The sequence below is a fragment of the Sinohyriopsis cumingii genome, chromosome 11 (genome assembly GCF_028554795.1).
Source record: "Sinohyriopsis cumingii isolate HCF-2022 chromosome 11, ASM2855479v2, whole genome shotgun sequence".
Classification (NCBI taxonomy): Eukaryota; Metazoa; Mollusca; class Bivalvia; order Unionida; family Unionidae; genus Sinohyriopsis; species Sinohyriopsis cumingii.
Window position 1 is genome coordinate 40,002,975 of NC_142971.1, and position 19,708 is coordinate 40,022,682.

Consider the following 19,708-nt stretch of genomic DNA (forward strand, 5'->3'; position numbering starts at 1 on the left):
TTGCCCTTTGTTAAAGGCGTCACCGCATATAATTAGCATAGCCCACTGTGAGGGATGTTATGGTTGGGGTGGGGTGCTCCCAATATTGGACGTCAAATTAGTGAAATATTGATGTAACGCTCCGAGCCCCCAGTCAGCAATGCCGACGGTTAAATGATTGAATATACAAAAAGTGAATTTCAACTAATAACAATTTAATAATAAATGATTCACATTTCCCAAGTACTCTCCTTCCTATCGACCCTGTAATAGCCTACTGCATCACGTGATTAGTAGTGTGAGATAGATTTCCAACTGTCCTTGTATTCTACTCATCGGTATATCTTCTATTCCTCTCAATTCCTTGTTCTCTTCCTCTCGACTTTCTCCACATTCCTTCTCCTCCTCGACTCTCTATACTCATCTTCCTTATCCACCTTTACCTCATGCTCCACTTTCTATACAGCTTCTCTCACACCTTCTCTTCACCGACTAGACTGTGGTCCACTCCGACTGCGCTGAAAACACAAGGACGCTATAAAATTTTTCCGTAGCCCTCTCATCTCACACTACACACAGCCTATCATCAGAAAACGGCTGTTAAATTTCATCGGTCACGCATTTATTTCCATCGAAATACACATACGTGCTTGTATGGTAAAACAACGTCGTAATAAAAGTAATAAAAGCACGGTAACAATTACTTCTCATACATACATCAATAAATTACGTCACGCATCAGTACATATTCCTAATCCCATTATACTAAACAATGTCACAACAATCAGGCGCATTTCTTTACATTACAACTCATCCAAAGTATACAAATATTCAAGTATCCATGCTCTAGTATATAAATACGTCCACAATAACTAATCTTGCATGCTTCAACCATTTTCCCAACTCACAATTCAAGCATGTGTAACTTCTAACATAAACATTAATACATTCACTAGTTTACTACGAATTAACCTAATAGCGAATTACAATATTAATTCTAACCACAAGCTAACAATCTACAATCTACATAATTCTCTACGTAAAACTCAAGCTCATTTCTCAAATACGCATGTAAATGAAACACTACAAAGGTGATTCTACATACTAAACGATCCTAATAATTAAGTATACATATTCCAAGTATTTATAATTAAGATGCCATAATATTCTGCAAAAATCGATCAAATAACTTACTGAACGTTTCGAAGCTTTGTCTTTCCTTAGAAACTCCTCTCTAAGTTTTACTGTACCTGAAATTATAACAAGATTATATTTTATATTCTTTAAACAAGGTTTGAGAAATATATCGGTGTAATGCCATATATGTTCTTATAAACTGCGTAGATGTATTTTCATTTCTAGCTTCAAAGTTGGCTCTTTGTCACAAAAGTGTCATTCTAAAGGACACTAGTTAAAGACAGAAAGAATAAAAGATTAAAAGATAGCTACTCAATTTCCTATTTCAAAGTTTTATACCTACCAATGCCCTTTGACCCTTTGACAAACTGGTTGTCGTGAAGCTTTCCTACGTATTTCATTGATCTGCTCATCAAACTTTATAAGTCAGCCAATGACAACCCCAAGCAGCCAGACAATGTTGTCACAGGCGATCTCAGTGGAGAAATATATTCAGCCGTAGACAGTTTTTACTAATGCAGATGGTATCTAACTTGTCTGGTTTGGTTTTATTTAAATTCTAGGCAAACCAGTCAACGATGGCTTCACTCTCCCGCTGAAACAAATCCTTAAAGTAGACAATGTATGCGTGTGTAAAAGAAAGAGTGCTATCATTTGCATACTTGTTAATCGTTACCTGAGGCGGAAGCTCTAACCACTAGGCCGCCGGAAAAAGTTGAGCATACAAAAAAGTTGGTCAGATACGAGCATGCTTCATTCCATTCGAATTATTGTATGATCATTAATTTTGGCCTTATTGAATAGACAATGTTTGATACTGAATTATACTTATACCTCTCCTTTTAGCTTTCTTACCTTTTATTCATTTGAATTTTGTAATTGTCCAATTTAGTGTTATTTCTTCAGTTTTGAAACAATCAAAGAGCATCCTCTTCAGTATATTAGATACCTCAAAACCCCTGCTTATAATACTTGTCATATCAAACACAGATTGGTTACCAGTCCAGAAGATTTTACTCCAGTTATACAGGACTTTAGTAAAAATCTAAACTTGATAATGGCTCGACTGTGTACGGATCAGCTAGACTGTGTTCGGATCAGCCAGACTGTGTACGGATCAGCTAGACTGTGTACGGATCAGCTAGACTGTGTACGGATCATCTCGTAAATCTACCAGCAGAGGCAAGATTAGTCATAGGCAGGGATTTGAGACTTCGGAAGGAAAAATGCATCTACGCTGAGGCAAATGAACCATGACTTTATTTCAGTATACTACAAAACTGTCTTCTAATCAGTCTAATCCCGAGTGTGACGTCATCTTTTATACACATTTGTACGATCAAAAGCCAAATTTCATCAAATCATTTAGCAAATGAATTCGTCCTCTTCTAAAAGCAACAATACTGCAAATATCTCTATCCCTAAATTGTCAGGTTGATTAAAATAAAACCCCATATTTGACTCACGTCATTATTAACAAGTGCTGTACTAATTACATCTTTGATCTTTGCTTTTGCGGAAAGGCTACCTGCTGTCTCGCTTTTCGGAGTAGATACAATGAATTCCGAATCACCTATCTAGATACAATGAATTCCGAATCCTCTATCGTGGTCATGCGTCCCTGTATAAGGATGATTAGAAAGATGGAGACAATGCATCCTCCGTTGTAGTTGTATGATGTGCAAATTTTATATATATATATATATATATATATATATATATATATATATATATATATATATATATATATATATATATATATATATATATATATATATATATATATATATATATATATATATATATATATATATATATATGTATGTATGTATGTGTGTGTGTGTGTGTGTGTGTGTGTGTGTGTGTGTCCATAATATTATACTAAGTAGAAATAATATACACAAGCCGAAATCGAGTTTAGGTTCATGCTCTAAGGGAGATAACTCGAAAAACTACAAATTTTGCTGGATATTGGTTGTGTGTTTAGTATCCCGTGGCTAAGCAAAGCCTTGTCAAGAGCAACTGCATGTAATGTCGGCTCTTCTGTACTACTTTTAGAATCGAAAAGTTTCGATTGCTTATGTATTCATGTGAACCGTGATAATTATGCCATTATTTTAGGTCTATGTCGTCACTAGACGATTCGAAAGATGGAGTCAATGCTGCAACATCCATGTCACTATATGGATCCGGTTACCGGATAAAGACTACATTCATACTTAAATCTGGTTACCGCGTAAAGACTACATTCATACTTAAATCTTTGAACTACACTGAAACATCTCAAAGAAAGAAATTTCATCATTTTTTTGGATTCCATTTCCTGTGCAAAACCTTATGTTTCGACAACCCACTGATGTCCCGTTTCTAACGAAAAGGGGCCGTCCATTTAGTACGTACGCATGGAGGGGGAGGGGGTAACCCAAATGCATACACTTTGGTATGGGGGGGGTGTCTACTGATAATGTACGTACGCTTAGGAAACGGGGGTGGGTGAAACTTCAATAATAATTTGTCTAATACGTAACCTGTTCGACTGGGTTCAGGCGGGGTTTGAATTTTAGCGGACACTAGGCAAACTGTTTAAAGTTACGCGGCTTATTTCTTTGGTGCAGCCAGACATTCAACGTCGGTGGACTATCTGTTTTATTAAACATGTTAATATTATTAATCCTTTATGGTTTCTGCGTGGATTAAATAAAGGCCGTTCTATAGAATTGGGTCGGGGGCGTTGAGCGTACGTACCCAGGTGGGGGTTAAAAAAAGTACACATGTGTACAGGGACGGAGGAAGGGTTAAGCCTTGCCAGAGTTTTGCGTACGTACTAAATGGATTGCCCCAAACATGATTTACTCATACAACCTGGCAAATGCATTCTGTACTATTGTATGTGTAGCCACATTGGTATTAACGACAATTACAGATCAGACAAAGCAGCCGAAGTTACCCCGATGTCGCCTGTTTCTGAATGGATGAAGCAGAAGGTTTTTGATGTGGACTCATCTAAGGAGCATTTTGAGGATTTACTCAAGCTAGACCCCAGGATGTGCGGGGCCTAATACAACAAGCGATGAGCACGGGGCCCCAAACAAAAACATTGCATTTGCCTGAAAGCTGGGGGCCTAAGGCGGTTGCCTCGTTCGCCTTGCCCTAGGGCAGGGTCTGGATTTACCATGTTACGTATATTTGATTTGATTTAATTTGTGTTTGATTTGATTTGTTTGTGCGTTTTGGAATCTTTTATTTTATTTACATGTGAACGTAATGTAATTTTGCTTACAAGGAATTTGATATTTTCCAGAAAATATCCATTCTAGCGACAAGGGGAATTTAACATGGGAATAAATCGTGGGACTGTCTAGGGAATAGGGGAAATGGAACAGGGTCGGGACCCTATTTTAATACGGTCCCGACCTGATGGGGCCTATAAAAATGGAACAGGGGAAAATTGAAATAGGGAGGGTCTCTATTTTTTTTAAGACAAAAAAAGTAAAAAAATGAGGTCTAGGCAATGAAAGTCAAGATCTTTTCGAGACCTATGAGTGGCCCTGAAAAGGGCCTTTGGGTTTATGTTAATATACCCTTAACATAAAGGGCATCTGTGACATCTTCTTCTTGTCCTTAGCCTGCACCTAACTGTAGGACCATAGATTAACACTCTTTTGAGGCATCCTTGCCTCTCCACATAGATTCTTCGCATCCACAGGCTGGTGTCTGTCCTGTGGATAACTGTCCAGTTGGGTCGGACATACATTGATATGTCCGTCCGGAACATCATCGAAGACACAAGCGTGGAAGATTGTACGTCGGTCCACATGTTGGGGGTGCCGAGAACAGGTGAAGGAATTCAGTGAACTGCGTTTATTTATAGGGAGAGGAAGGATTGAAATGGATTGAGTTCGTTGACCAATCCAAACAGGCGTTACAAAATTCAGTCAGCCCACATCCAATCCTAAGACAGCAGTCTGTGACGTCACGTGGTCTATATAGATTCGCTAGCGCCTGTGCGCAGTCAATTCATGCGACAGTTTTTCAACATGACGGAAACTCAGAAAACGATAAATTGGGGTGCACCAGCCGTGGAGACTACCCAAGGGAACCCGGACTTACTTTCAGAAGAGGTGAATTGGGATTTTGTGGATTTTCTTACCTCGCAAGAATTTGTTCCGGAACCTTCGTCACCTTCTCCTTCATTACCGGAGAATTTTAGACAGAGACAGAAAGAACAATTGGAGAAATTTATACAACAGCAAAAGGAAGCGGAACAAGCTTTTTTTCCTACAGCAACAACATCAAGAAGAAGAGGTAAGAAAAAAAACAACAACAACAAGAAGCAACAGCAAAGAAACAAGGGTGTGAAAATCAAACGGTCACGGTACTGTTAGACATTTTAGTGGAGTTAAGAAGTCTGAAACAAATGTATCAGACTTCTTTATTACGACCGAGGAGAATACGACCTTCCCGAGCTAAACACTCCAACCCTGTGACTAAGCCTACCGTGCCACCCTTAGTGATTTCAACCAAATCATCATCATCAACAGTACGCAGTCCAGAAATAGGCCTTGGCCGTGGCAAAGGCTTAAGACAGTTAAAGTTGATTGCTTAATCTCACCCCTACACCAAAAAAAGGCCCTTTTCAGGGCCACCCACGTCTATCGAAAAGAGATAGACTTTCAATTCTCAACATCCATTCAAACTCAAAAGAAGCCATTTTACCCCTATAGTACGTGTCTGTGTATGAGTGCGTGAGTGTAGCTTCTTATTTTAAAATCAAAACCCAAAGACACTTACCTTTTTATACCTAATTTATTCTTTTATAAATATTTACAATCCAATTCACAATTCACAAGAGCACTTTAAAAAGTTCATAAACTTCTTCTGTCTCATTGTTCACTCTCTCTGTTTTTTAATTTCTTCACCATCACAGTCTTTTCCTCCTCTTCCTCCTCACTTTCTTCCCTTCTTCTTTTCTTCTCCTGTTTCTTTTTCTCCACCTGTCTGTTTTCTTCCTCTTCTTCTTCCTCTGAAGAATCCCTCTCTTCTTCTGACTCCTCTTGTTTCTTTTTTGGGCAATCTGGAGACCAATGTCCTTTTTCTTGACAATAATAACAGGTATCATGACTTTTGTCTCTTCTAACCGCTTTTTTTCTTTTTTGACGGTCTGGACACTCTGAAGACCAATGCCCTTTCTTCTGACAGATATAGCAAGTATCTTGACTTTTATCTCGAAAAGAAGAAGAGTAGTCCGTCGGCTGGTCTGAAGAGAAGTTTCTAATGACCCCTCGCAAAGCTCTGATGAAACGTTCGATCTGGGTAGTCTCTTCCATCGTTGTGCTCGGTTTGAGAGTGAAATGAATAGTGAAAGGACAAGACACATACCCTTTTATATACGCTGGTCTGATATGACTATAAATTAGTCCATGGTGTTTAAACTTTAGTCGTTTGACTGTTTGCTATCAAGATGAAACGATCCAATTCATTTGAGAAGAAAGAAGAAGAAAGTAAGAGGCAGAAACGTGATCTATCGCCTCGTACCAGGGCTGAAGTCTTGGCACAAATTCATGCCAGTGATTTTGCTAAATTTTATCCTGGTCAGCTAGCTGCGATCGGTTAATCTATCGACCTCAAATGCAGATAATATGTTACAATTTCGTTTTTGAGATTTAGCTGCCGGCCGGATTGATCGGTCAGTGTCATCGTGACAGAAGATATTTGATTTTCGACACTAACAGGATTGTAGATTATTTGATGTGGTGTTACTTGCATTAAAGAACCTGCTGGGACATTAATATTAAAAGAATAAATTGTTTGTCCTTGACTACCATGTGCCGTATAGGATCCGCTGGCAGTTAAGCAGTTCACTAAAATCGAATTTATTTTTGTTATGTCCACCGGTGATTCGCCATATTATGAAATTGAAGCACTTTTCGATCCAGAACCGTACTGTTTTCGAGCAAACCTAACAACCCGATGATGTTGGCGGTAATAAAATCTAATTTGAAAAAATGTTCTTCAAAGTAATTCTGGCACGCAGTGTGTTATAGTTTGGAATAAGCTCAAAATTGTCTGAACGTTAATGCTTTATTTAGATCAGTAACTTTATGAGAGCCTTGCGATATTTTAACAGAAATCCAAACTGGACCACAGCTGGCTGGATCGATTGAAATGTGAAATCGTCATTCACCTTAGTTCATACATTTGACATAGCGTGTCCATCAGAAGCTGATACTAGTCCAATTTCGTATTGTTTATTGCTGTCAAGTTCGATTGGTGGATTATAAATAACAGAGAAGTTTGCACTGTCTGATGCAGTCTGCGATGAATCAAGCAGTAATGTAGTTGATAACATTCTTATTTTATCTGATATCTAACACTGAACTGTTGACAGTTTGTGCTTTGCTGTTAGTGAATCAAATCACTATGTAAAATCTAATATTCGTCGGATGTTAGATAATCGTTTGATCTGAAATTATCTAAAATTTCAACAATTACGTTGTCAGTTTCTGTGCTCACATTTCCTGTTTTCTTTGATAATATTAATAGCATCAACCGGTCAACTATTTCAGCTTGAGAGTTATAGATCTTAAGATCACGACATAATCGTACATATTTATACTTTATATTTTTGCTAGAGTAAGTAATTTAGTATTCCAATTATACTTTTTTGTCGAATTTTTGTATTTTCCAAAATTGTAATGTATATCTCATGTATAATACTTTTTCGGTAATTTTTAACAAGATTGTACGCTTCCCAAAAATCATCAGAATTATTGATATTATTACAGTATTCAGATTCATTGAGTTTTATATATCTGTTAATAACTCGATATATTCATCAATTTTTGCATCATCCAGTTTTCTGATATTACCTACTGTAATGCGTTTTTCTGATTCCAACACATCGTTTTCCAGATTCACTATTTCGCTATCTAGAAATTCGTTTCTAATTAATTTTATTGCTTTTTCAATGTTGCTTAATCGATTTTGTTCTTTTCTAATGTTCAGTTTCTCCTGTTTTAGTCATTCTTTTTATCTCGTTTTATTTTTGATCTTTCTTCTTCAACTCGATCGACTCTTCCAATTTCGCGTAAAATCTCACCCTGTCATACAACCGGATCCCCTATTTTTTCAATAATTTTTGTGCTGCAGCTTTTTCTGTACTTCTTCAACTAGACGAAGTAGTCCTTTCTTTAGTAATGCTGTTTTTTTATTATCTGCTAGTGATACCGCGGAAATATTAGTTTATTTGCCAAGTACAGCTCCACTCACTGGTCTAAAAAGTCTACCAGTTTCTTCTGTAGTGTGCTGTTGTTCTCTTCATTCCTGTTCGACTTTTTTCTTAAATGCGGCCCTTGTTACAACAAATTTCTGTAGAACTTTCAATTCGTTTCTCATCCATTTCTTTAAGTATCTGACCAAAAACGTGTCTATTCCGCATTTGAACATACGATTTCGATCTCGTGCTAGTTTATCAAATAAATAGAAACTGTGATTTCCCTGAGCAGCAGGCTGGTCCGACGCAGGCAACCTGCCAGTAGCGTTATGATAAAGCTCGGCAATTTTATCTTCTGATACACATCCCCATTGCTCTCGACCTATATTTTGTCAAATGCAGCGAATAGTATAAAATAACATGTATTTCGCATGATAAATCGATCGACATTATAAAATCCTTGTACCAGATAAACTGCATTACATTTTCTGTTGCGCGATAGTGAAAAAAAAGATACAATCTTATCCATTTCGGCACTGCTTATCAGGATGTCATCCAACAGAATAACTGTATGCTCATCAGAATCTAGCTCAGCAACAGAAATCATATTTTCCGTATTGTTTTATGATAAATATATCATCACCGGCGCCAAGTTCATTGTTTTTAGCTTTCCATTGTATTCGCTAAGCAGCTTATTTTTATCCTGCTGTGGACTGATCGTGTATAACCTCGATCGTAGTTGAAGCGGTCGTTGTGTAACAGATTCATCAGAAGATTAGTTTTGTCCGATCCAGTTCGTCCTACTATCAGATAATGACAGTCCGGTAGGCCGTGGTTATGCTCATGTCATTAAGCGCTCCGTGTAAAAGGTGATTATGCTCATTCTGTACCAAGTATTCACAAATTTTATCTCACAGTAATAATAAGAATGAGCTATTACACAAAAGTTGGTACGATAATCGAAAGCTCAACAGAAACAACAGCAGCAATATAAACTACCGTGGCTGGAGCAGATTTAGCAAACTATTTCCCAAAAAAATCTGTAGATACAATGACAGGTAACTTAAATATGTCAGGTCAGCGAGCGCTACACCTTGAAACAACATATCCACCTGTCAACCCAGATAACTCACAAGCAGTAAGCTTTGCCTAACAAAAGACGATCGAAAATAGTAAGTTATCATTGACAGGTGGAAAAATGGCTGGTAACTTAAGTATCTCAGGTCAGCAAGTGCTAGACCTTGAAACAACATATCCACGTATCCACGTAGATAACTTACCATCAATAGGTTTTGCCCAACTTCGCGGGCAGTAATAGCAAGTTATCATTGACAGGTGGAAATATGACGGGAAATATCAATATGAGCGGGAAAAAAGTTTAATATGGGTGCTAACAAAATAACAACTTATAATCCAGTCGCCCCGTCTGAGATTATAAATAAATGGTATATTGACTCTGAAATAAATGTAGCATCTGCAAGAACAATTACTGCTGTGAATGCTAATTATGTTTTTAAAAAATCCAGAGGAACAGTTACAGGTGCGATCGATATGGCTGCCAACAAGATAACTTCTACGTATGTACCCGTTTCGACAGTTGAGTTTGTCAATAAACAGCATAGTGTTACCCAATCGCATGCGATTTGTGGTAGTACAAAAAGAATTAAAATAGCGTAGGTCATATTCTATATGTCGCTGATGCTAGAAATAATCAATCGGGTTTTGTCAAGATATTATTGGGAGAATAATCCAAGTTATGCATTTGCGTTCAACAGCTATATATATATATATATATATATATATATATATATATATATATATATATATATATATATATATATATATATATATATATATATATATATATATATATATATATATATATATATATATATAATTAGAGTGGTCACAAACACAGAAAGTTTTAACTTTTGGATCAAAATAAAGTGTTTACCAGCCGTTTCAATATGGAAATTTCAACTACGAGGTCTAATAAATGCCAATGTCGGAAGAATTTATATATGGCAATTACGAGGATCGAATAATGATTCGGAATGGACTGCGCTGCATAAGGCATCGAATGTTTATGTTAGTGCTTCTCTGCAATTTACATTTGATTCGCAGTAACCACAAATAAGTACTCGTATTTTCGGATTTATGTTGTCGACGTTGAGGGTCCATATCCAGGTTTGATGATGCTTCAGATCTATTGCGTCGATGATCGAAATCAATATAGCTGATGTTGATCAGCTAGATCCAGAAAATGTTGAGGAAGCAAAGCGGTAAATACAAATGCTCGAATAAAAAAATTAACTTTATATTCAACGGGTTTAAATGAGAATAGTGACAACTTTGCTAGAGCTGCTGGAATGAGAGGCCCTCACATGAGATACGCGATCAGAGACTTCGATATAATTAGCAAATACTGTCCTGTGAGTGACTGTGAGGAGCGACGAGTAAAAATTGAAATGTTGTTGATAAATACACTGTTTGGGCTAAATGAAGTAAATGTTCTGACGATCGACAAATCTAACCTTATTTTTTTATAAATTAATGGTGGTAAAAGCTAGAGCAAGAGCGAAGATTCACGACGAGTTTGACAAACTAGAAAACACAAGTTTCTTAAAAAGCGTAAACTCAAATACACATTTGTTAAACGTCGAGTATTTAGTGTGCTACGCATGGACTACTATGACAAAAAGACACTGTTGGAAATGGTAGATAATAATACTGACACTAACCTGCTGACAACAGCATATCTAGTTCTAATAGAGTCTCTCACCGGCTATACAAAAGTATAACGTATATCATATTAATGCAGCACTAAACGCAATATCAGATACTTTAGTCCAGGATAGTCGTATGATGATGTCGAACGAGATATATTTTATCAGGAGTTTGATATTTTAATTGTAGAATCAAGTATTGATGAAGATTATGAAATATATAATAGTTTTTAAAAATTGCATTGAAAAACTTTAAAAAAAGAAGCTGGAAAGTTACTCACAGAAGCAAAATACAGAAATATCAAAGAGCTGATTACTAAATACCTAAACCTGCCCGTCAGCGACATAAATATAGACCAAGCAGATATTTGCGGTCTTTTGAGTCTTACAACAGCACATGCGATTCTCAGGCAATATCGAGTATTTTAACAAATTTAAACTGGGACATTTATGTTATGTTGTTAGTTATCTCGATGAAATAGATGATATTTATCGTGATAGAGTCAATTCTATTACTGAAATACAAATTTTGACCCCCCATTTTCATCCTCAGATCGTAAAGTTTTAATTGATAGCAAATATAATGAGATCTCGTCTGAAGTGTATGAAGTGTATGATAAGTAGAGATATTTTCTTGCTAATCCTGTTAATAGTAAATTTAGTGTTCCGATCGATAAGGCTGATGCTGAAATACCTTCACTACAGCAATTGAAATAATTACGGAAACAGTTTCAGAATGGCAAAGAAAAAGAAATTATTGATTTCAACCATATATTATCAGGCCTGTCAGACAATGATAGGGATGAGTTCATCAAATACTATAAATATTACCATTAAAAAAAACTTTACTGCATCAGACAAGCTAGAAAATTACACACTAAAATAATAGGCATGCTGAACTACATTCCAATGATACTAACAACATCAGGAATTGTATCAGCAGGAGGAACATTAAATCCATTACTACTGATAGTGTCAGAAGAAGGTTTTGTATTATCAGCAATAAATAAAAAGATCGAGCCAAAACAAGAGAACAAAAATACTTCGTGTAAAACATCAATAGCTACCTACAAATTTTTGTTTCTTCCTTTCTTTTTTTGTTAAGTATTTAAGTCTTGAGTTTCGGAAGTCGCACAAAATGAAAAGGTGATACACTGTGATTGAGCTAGTAATTCGAATATTCGAATGGTGCTGAGTATTTGGGTGACTGGTGTTTGAACTTTTTAAGTTTTACGGCATCGTCTATTATATGCATTAGAATGCTTCAGTATGTACCATATTTAGTGTGTGTGTGTGTGTGTGTGTGTGTGTGTGTTTATGGGTGTGTGTTTATGTGTTTCATAAATGTTTTAACTAATTTAACGCAAAATGTAATTGTCTTGAATTTACCATTTTCAGATAATATGAATAAAATGAAATTCTCGTGAATGTGTTATAGTTAACTTTAATGAGACTGACTCGATGTTAGAGAGATATTCTCTTGCTCTAACTCACAGTTTAAAATTCCTGCTCTAACTCAGACACAGTTTTAAAAAAATTGCTCGAACTCAAACAGTTTAAAATTCTCAGATGTAGTTGCTCTGTTGTTTGATAGGGGCCTTTAATTACTTTCTTACAGGAGAGTTTGGTATACAAAATCAAAGAACATCAAAAATGACGTGCAAAAATAAATTTAAATATAAAGATCATGTCTTCCGGACGAGAATCGCTGCATTTTAATTAGAATGATTGCTGAAACATAACGGCCTGATGTCTCTGCATGACATACCGCCTAACCCCACAAACAAATAGAAGAAGGAAAAAAAAAAGACGAACTCAAACGAATCGCATTTCTCTGTATCGTCGAGTCAATTCTAGAACGGAGACGGTGTATGTTGAGTTTTGGAAGTGTTGCCAATCAGTAAAAGTTATTAAAAACCTAGTATATGTCTTGTTGTTGTTGTGGACGTGGCGCTATTTTTCAGCACATGCCAGGCTATACATGGCGGCCTTTTTATGGTTTATATATAGGGTTGCTTATAGAACATTTAGCAAATAAACAAATTAATGTAAATGCTTACCATAACTATATCGACTGTGGGAATTTAGATACACATCACCTTCATGAATTGTATATAAGGTTGCGCGGGTGACGCCCCCTAAAAAATTAGTAACAAAAAAGTAATAAATAAAAATGCAAGCAAGCAAGTTATGGAGACCTCTAGCAATACACAAAATGACATAATTTTGGTATCCCACATAATGAACGTTTTCCAAACATATATTTCTTTAGGCATAGTACAGAACACGAATGCTTCACCAAGGAGAATAAAGTGGTTTTTTGGGGCATTTACTCCAATTTCATTTTTTAAAATAGAAAGTTTTGTCCTAAAAGTATAATCTAATATCTTACGATTTATGTTTAGTACCTCAAACCATAAATTTAAAGTAATTTTGCACCTGGAGGGATTTTGTCAACACCATTTGAGCATTGACCTTTATTGTCGTACACGATGAGAAAGCTGTTGTTTCCTTTGACATAAGATTAAAACCGGAATCTTGTTCGGTAATTTACGTGGAAAATATGCCGTAATTTTGTATCGAACAGCTTACACTCTTCGTCTAGTGCAGGTCGACAGTGTTTCGTTTTGTCCCGTGTTAGAACCATGAGGAAGTTTGTTTCGAATTGAAGAGAGTTTTCCTTTTTTAAACAAGAAAATCAAAGGTTACATTTTATCAATTGTCACTTTATCAGTGTATTTAGCAGGATAAATGTTTAAAAGTTCACATAAAATATCTTCATTTTTAATATGAGCGGAAGTTCCAAGAATAAAGTATGAACAAAGTAAAGCTATTATTTCAAGTGTATTAATCTATATACTAAAACTATATATAATATTGCTAGTGCCGTTAATATTTATTTTTTTAATCTATGTCCAAAACACCAGCAATATATCTATATTGTGTTTCTCTGCTTCTGACTATGAAATCTTTTAGTTGACATAGTACTAGTTTAAGTCACTACCGCCACCCCACCCCCTTTTTGAAATGTATGTTCAATATTTACGAGCTAGGTTCAACACGGTGTCTGGTCGAGTATTATGACATTTAGCACTGGGCAAATTGATTTAGAATCTATCCTGTCGATCATCGTAGCAATCTTGTCCAAAAGCTGTACTAAAATCTATACTTGATACACATAGCTCTGCAACGTTAGTCCGTCATATAACCTGGTTTGATTCTCTTGCATGGTTGAGGCGTGACTTAAACTGAACTTTCTCAGCATAGTTACATGGAATAAAACAGGTGACTTCTGTTTTTCTTATTAACATCAATTGTTTTTAATCTTTTATACGATTAAAAAGTTGTTACTCTAAATGGATATAGGGGTTTTCACAAAACACTATATAGAATAATTGTACCTGTGCATATTTGTTTCCTGACAGGTAAATGGGGATTTCTTTTTCTCCCTCAGAGGACCCCGTGGCCGAATGATAGTAGGCGCTTGCAGTAACAGAAAACACATCTCAACTCTCTGTCCACGTGAGTTCGGGTCTCGGCCTGACCAACATAGGTGGAATCGGATCACAGTTGTAAGTTCCAATTCAGAACCCACGAATGTAGTCCCAGTCTGTTTTTAGAGTATTTTTTCCTGTCTCCTTTTAGTGGAGATCCAAGAGTAAAAGTTAGGAATTCTTGGTGTTGATTTAAAGGTAACTGATTTTTCTTTAGAATTTTGAGCGATATGACGTGCTTGTCTGTGTGCATTTCGGCGACAGTGCACACTGAGTAATGAGGCATTGATAATAATCCGGTAGTGGAATCTGTAAGCAATCTACGGTGCTTTGTTATAGCTCAGCCTCTCAAAAAAATGTCGGACGACATATGACAAGACCTGTATCATGAGTTCATCTTTGAAAGTACATTAGAATAATATGGGATGTATTATCTTTTGGACACAACGGAAAGTTCAGTACTGAGAAACAAATGTAGAGAATATAAAGAGAAATTAATTTTGATCTGATTCCAGGTATGCGAGAGAGCCTACTAGCAGTTTCCTGTGAGTTGATGGTTCATGGCGGGTTTCCACCTCTGTGTGTGTGTGTGTGTGTGTGTGTGTGTGTGTGTGTTTACACGCATTTGTAAGTATACCACTCGTTCTCTTTCTCCGTTTTGTGATGGATTAGTACCTACACCACCTTGTTTCAGTGACACAAACTCCACGTGTGATATAAATCATTGTGTCATATAATATTATCAAGAATAACCATGACTTATTTGCTCATGTGTTGGGCAGTGACGTGGTTTTATATTACCATACATGATAAAACACATCGTTAATAATGATGTACAAGGTCGGCCGAAGGGTTTTAGGCGCCCCTGACGACCTTTGACTTTGGCGCTCCCAACTTTCCCCCTTCGCAAAAAAATCACTTCAGTCTAATTTGGCGTCGCTTAAAACCTGGAACCATAGGCGACCGCCTAGTCCGCATATATTTGTATATGGTCGACGGGCCTGAAGCTGTACGTATATATGATCAATGTGGTTTTGTTATTTCTTGCCAAAAAACAAACAACAACACAAAAAATACTGTACCATATATGTAAGCGCACGAGTATACACTAGCTGGTAAAACAGTACCGTACATACTCGCTTCTAATTAGAGTCTAACAGGTGACAGCACAAAATTTAATAAAAGATTTAAAGGAAAAATAGAAACTATATTTCAAACAAATTTTGTATCATAATTTACAATTAAGTCACTTTTCATCATTTTGTAATCAATAAATTAGTTTAGTATACTACTACTATAGCTATTAACATTCTTTTAGATATTAATTTTGTATTAATTTTGTATTAGTTTTGTACTAATTTTGTAAGTTTTGTAATAGTTTTAGGAACCATTTTTGTCAAACTATAATAATAATAATAATAATAATATACATTACTAACATTTGAAAGTTTGTCAGTTTGCTAACGTCTTAAATACCATGTAATATGACTCAGACCAATTGTCCAGGTAAAGCCACATTTATCCAGACTACGTTTGTTTTGGATTGCTTGGCATGTACAAAACAAACAAAAAACAAGGATCAAAGTCTAACTTTTCTTACATACTTACAGGATATTTCCGTGGTTTCGTCTGCATTTTCTTATTTTAATTGGAGCCGTTGTAGCGGTGGTAACTTGCGTGCAGCATAGATGATAAATAAATGATTTTTCGTTTGCATGTACAAATGGCTGCGTCACGTATTACGTATCAGCGTGTATAGTAGACCTCTCCCTTTTCGGTTTGTCTACTTTACGCCGATTCGTTTTCATAACTAAGAGTACTAATTTTACTTCTATAGTAAAATTATGGAAACAACATAATAATATAAAAATTCAGTCACTTGAGATTTATAAACAAGTTTTATTAAACCTATATATCTCAGCATAGACACAATCTTGATGCTGTCGTATGTGTGGAGAATAATGGAATCAATAATGTGGTGGGCACCGAGACAAAGAAATCCCAGTGGAAGGGTTTGATTATATGTCTTCTGCCAGACTCTACAGGAACATCCTCGTCTCCTTCCTATCAAGTTGAAATAACTTCGATTCTCCGAAGTAGTCTCATGGTTGCAAGCCACGGACATCGATTCGCTACGCTCCTTTATCAAACGTGGCTGCCTGTGCTTAGAATTTCCCGCTTCCGATGAGTACGCATGAACAAAAAATACGTCACCAAAAACACAGTGTAGCTGACGCTTACACATCAATGAAAGCGCCCGTGTAATAAACAGAAGAAGGCTTGTATTTGGAAAATAAACAATTGGCTCATTCCAACAGCATGATGTTGGAAGACCCGGCCGTATAGTTGGCGATGCCCAAGGCGTCACGCTAGCAGCGGGCCCAGCCGGTGGATTACTGTGCTATGAGTAATTGTTTTCTTCTAACTTCAAGGACAGTGCCCCGAAGGGGCGGGGCCCAAGGCAACCGCCTTGCCTTAAGGCTGGCCATGTCTGATCACAATGGCGAGTGATTGGTTAAGTAGGTTTATGCATAGTCATGAGAAATCTCAATACAGAGTGTAGCGGATTGTCGTCTGAGGCTTGCGACGATAAAAGAAACTCCCAGGTAATCACAGCAATATTTCTCAAATTACTAAATTTTTGGCGGACGTACATTCGGATTCATAAGCAAAGAATATATACCTATACAATGACAGGTGTTGAAAATAACACTCGACGACGTTTCAACTATCAATGAAATACCTGTATTTTCAAACTCTGGTGTTATTCCTGCAATTTGATATTAAAAACTTTGACGAACTCATTCGATTATAATAATAGCGACTTCTGTTTATGCATGTACTCTTGATGCTACGACGTCGACTCTTTGTGACATAAAGGCATTTCTTTTTGTGTATTATCACATGGTCGGTATAGTTTTCCTACAGTATGTGCAGTTTCATATATTTTTTTAAATAACACAACGTGTTACCTATCACTTTATGTGGTTCTGATTGGTCCAAATAAGCCCTGGAAATTATGACGCAATGTTCTCGTTACTGATTGGCTGCGATCGTGGGAAAGCTTTTTCAACTGTACCTTCTAGAATGTTTTGTTTGCAATTAACAATTTGGCTAGCATTTTTCGAGTCGACTTCGCGAAAGGGAATTGTGGAAAAATTGTCTAGTCTGTCTGAATACGGTCAATTTACCCCGCTTCCCGGCTTCCATCGCATTTCAGTCAACTGAACTGTAGGACAACGGATTTGCAAACACATTCATTTGCTTGTGAGAATTTGAATTTATTAGAAAAAAAGACATCAGAGAAAGAAACGTCTGACTAAAACATTATGACATTAATTTGTAGAAAAGCGTCGATAAGGGTTGCCAAGTGTGTGAAATATACTTCTCATTTCCATGCTATAGTCTGATAATACAAACCGTTTGTTTGTAAAAAAAAACAATAAAAAAAAAACACTGATTTAAATAATGGAAACCTTTAATGTGATAAAAGGTGCAAGGAACTTGGTAAATTCATTCATTGATTTATAGTTTCTAACCTGACTCTGAGTAGAGTGGCCCTAACACCGTCATCATATGCGCGTTTCATGCATATCAGAAGTTTTCAGTGTAATAGACGGACATGCTCGGATCTATTTCCAGTTTCTGGGCAAGTCCATTTTCAGCAAAGTGGTGTACCACGACTATAGATGTACATACATAAGTCGTCTGCTTCTGATATTTACAGTGTCGAATCAAGCAAATGAAAATAATAACAACTACAAATATGCTTTTCATGTGGATTAAACAAGCGGTTTAATTTCTATGTTCATATATGCAGAGGAATATAATTCCAAATTCTCGACGTTATGTAATTTACGCAATTATTCAGCAGTTACCGAACAGGATCAACTACGTCATTATGTTGTCTGATGGAAATAAACTAGCCTATAGTGTACGCAATATGGCGCCGTGTTAGTATGGAAAGTCCGTTAAGCATAAAATGGTGCAGGGGATGACACCATTAGTGCCATTCTGGTCACAGTCAGGTTAGAAATACAAATCAGTGATTCAATTGACTTAGTTCTGTGCACTTTTTATCACATTAAACGTTCTCCTTTTTGAAATCGGTAGGAGGGTACAAACAAACGGGGACGTAGAGTCAGACTATAATCTATATCAGAACACGCTACACAGCGTCGTTAGGCAGTAAGACCTCGACCCCTCCCCCCGACATTAATATCGGAGTCGATGTCGTACAATGAAGGACTGAGACTGACAAATTTACATCCCGGTTATATCGATAAGTACTGACTGAACTTGTCTAACGTTATATGCACAGTATAGGATACAGTAGTCCAAATTTCCTCTGACCCTTGCCACCCCATTTTTGACGTTTGGACATTTTGGGGTGGCAAGGGTCAGAGGAAACTCGGACTAAGGATAAAAGTATTAATCCTTAAGCCTGTACAAGAAATCCGGAAAATGCTGGGTAGTACCAGCGTTCACCAGAATTAGAAAACATCCCACTTCCAAGGGAAACTCCTATCCACACAATGTCGGCTGCATTGAGTCGGAACACTGCAGAGTTACCTCCCATATGGAAACCATGTGTAATGTCAATACCCGCGTGAACTTTGTACTCGCCGTTCACCACGATCCCAGTTACAAGGTCGGTGTCAGGAGAAGCAACACCCTTCACGTGGGCAGTCATCCAGGTAAAGAAGTAGATGCCAGAAACGGGGGCAGTAAACATGCCTGTGATCGCAGAATATCCTTTACCTTCATTCGTTGCTACCTTGTCGAACACTAGTTTCTGTTTCAGTCCGAGATTTGTCATAGATGTGTCTCGATAAGCCATAAAGGCAACATTTCTGGATCTGGACGATGAACCTTTATGAAATAAATGCAAAATAGGTTACTGTTTTTAATGAAATGTTTCCAGTGAGTCTACCCGACCGCAGAACATATGTTTGCAAAAATACTTTCACTATTTGATTCTTAACAACATCCGGTCCAGTAGCTTTTAAGGAATTGCAGGTCAGTTGAATACGTGCTGTATTTGAGAATGGGAAATAATGAAAATATTCTTTTAAGATCTGACTTCTAATTTTATATTAGCATTTTTATCTAGGTTTCAATTTTGATAATGATAGAGACCCACCCGAAATTTTTATAGA

The 19,708-nt window shown here is 36.7% G+C and overlaps 1 protein-coding gene and 1 long non-coding RNA gene across 2 annotated transcripts in view; both read right to left on the reverse strand.

The window, feature by feature from the left end:
* The window catches only part of LOC149787978 (complement C1q tumor necrosis factor-related protein 4-like), a 35,214-nt gene that overhangs the window by 14,789 nt on the left and 717 nt on the right, over window positions 1–19,708 (reverse strand). The window contains exon 2 of the mRNA XM_089973503.1: window positions 18,990–19,421. Within this exon, the coding sequence (XP_089829629.1) occupies window positions 18,990–19,421 (432 nt within the window). The remainder of the gene's footprint in view (window positions 1–18,989; window positions 19,422–19,708) is intronic.
* Window positions 234–16,254, reverse strand: LOC149787980 (uncharacterized). The gene is made up of 3 exons (XR_016424128.1): window positions 16,158–16,254; window positions 1,174–1,229; window positions 234–497 (listed from the first exon to the last, which is right to left on the reverse strand). It is a non-coding gene; the product is annotated as an uncharacterized LOC149787980 (long non-coding RNA).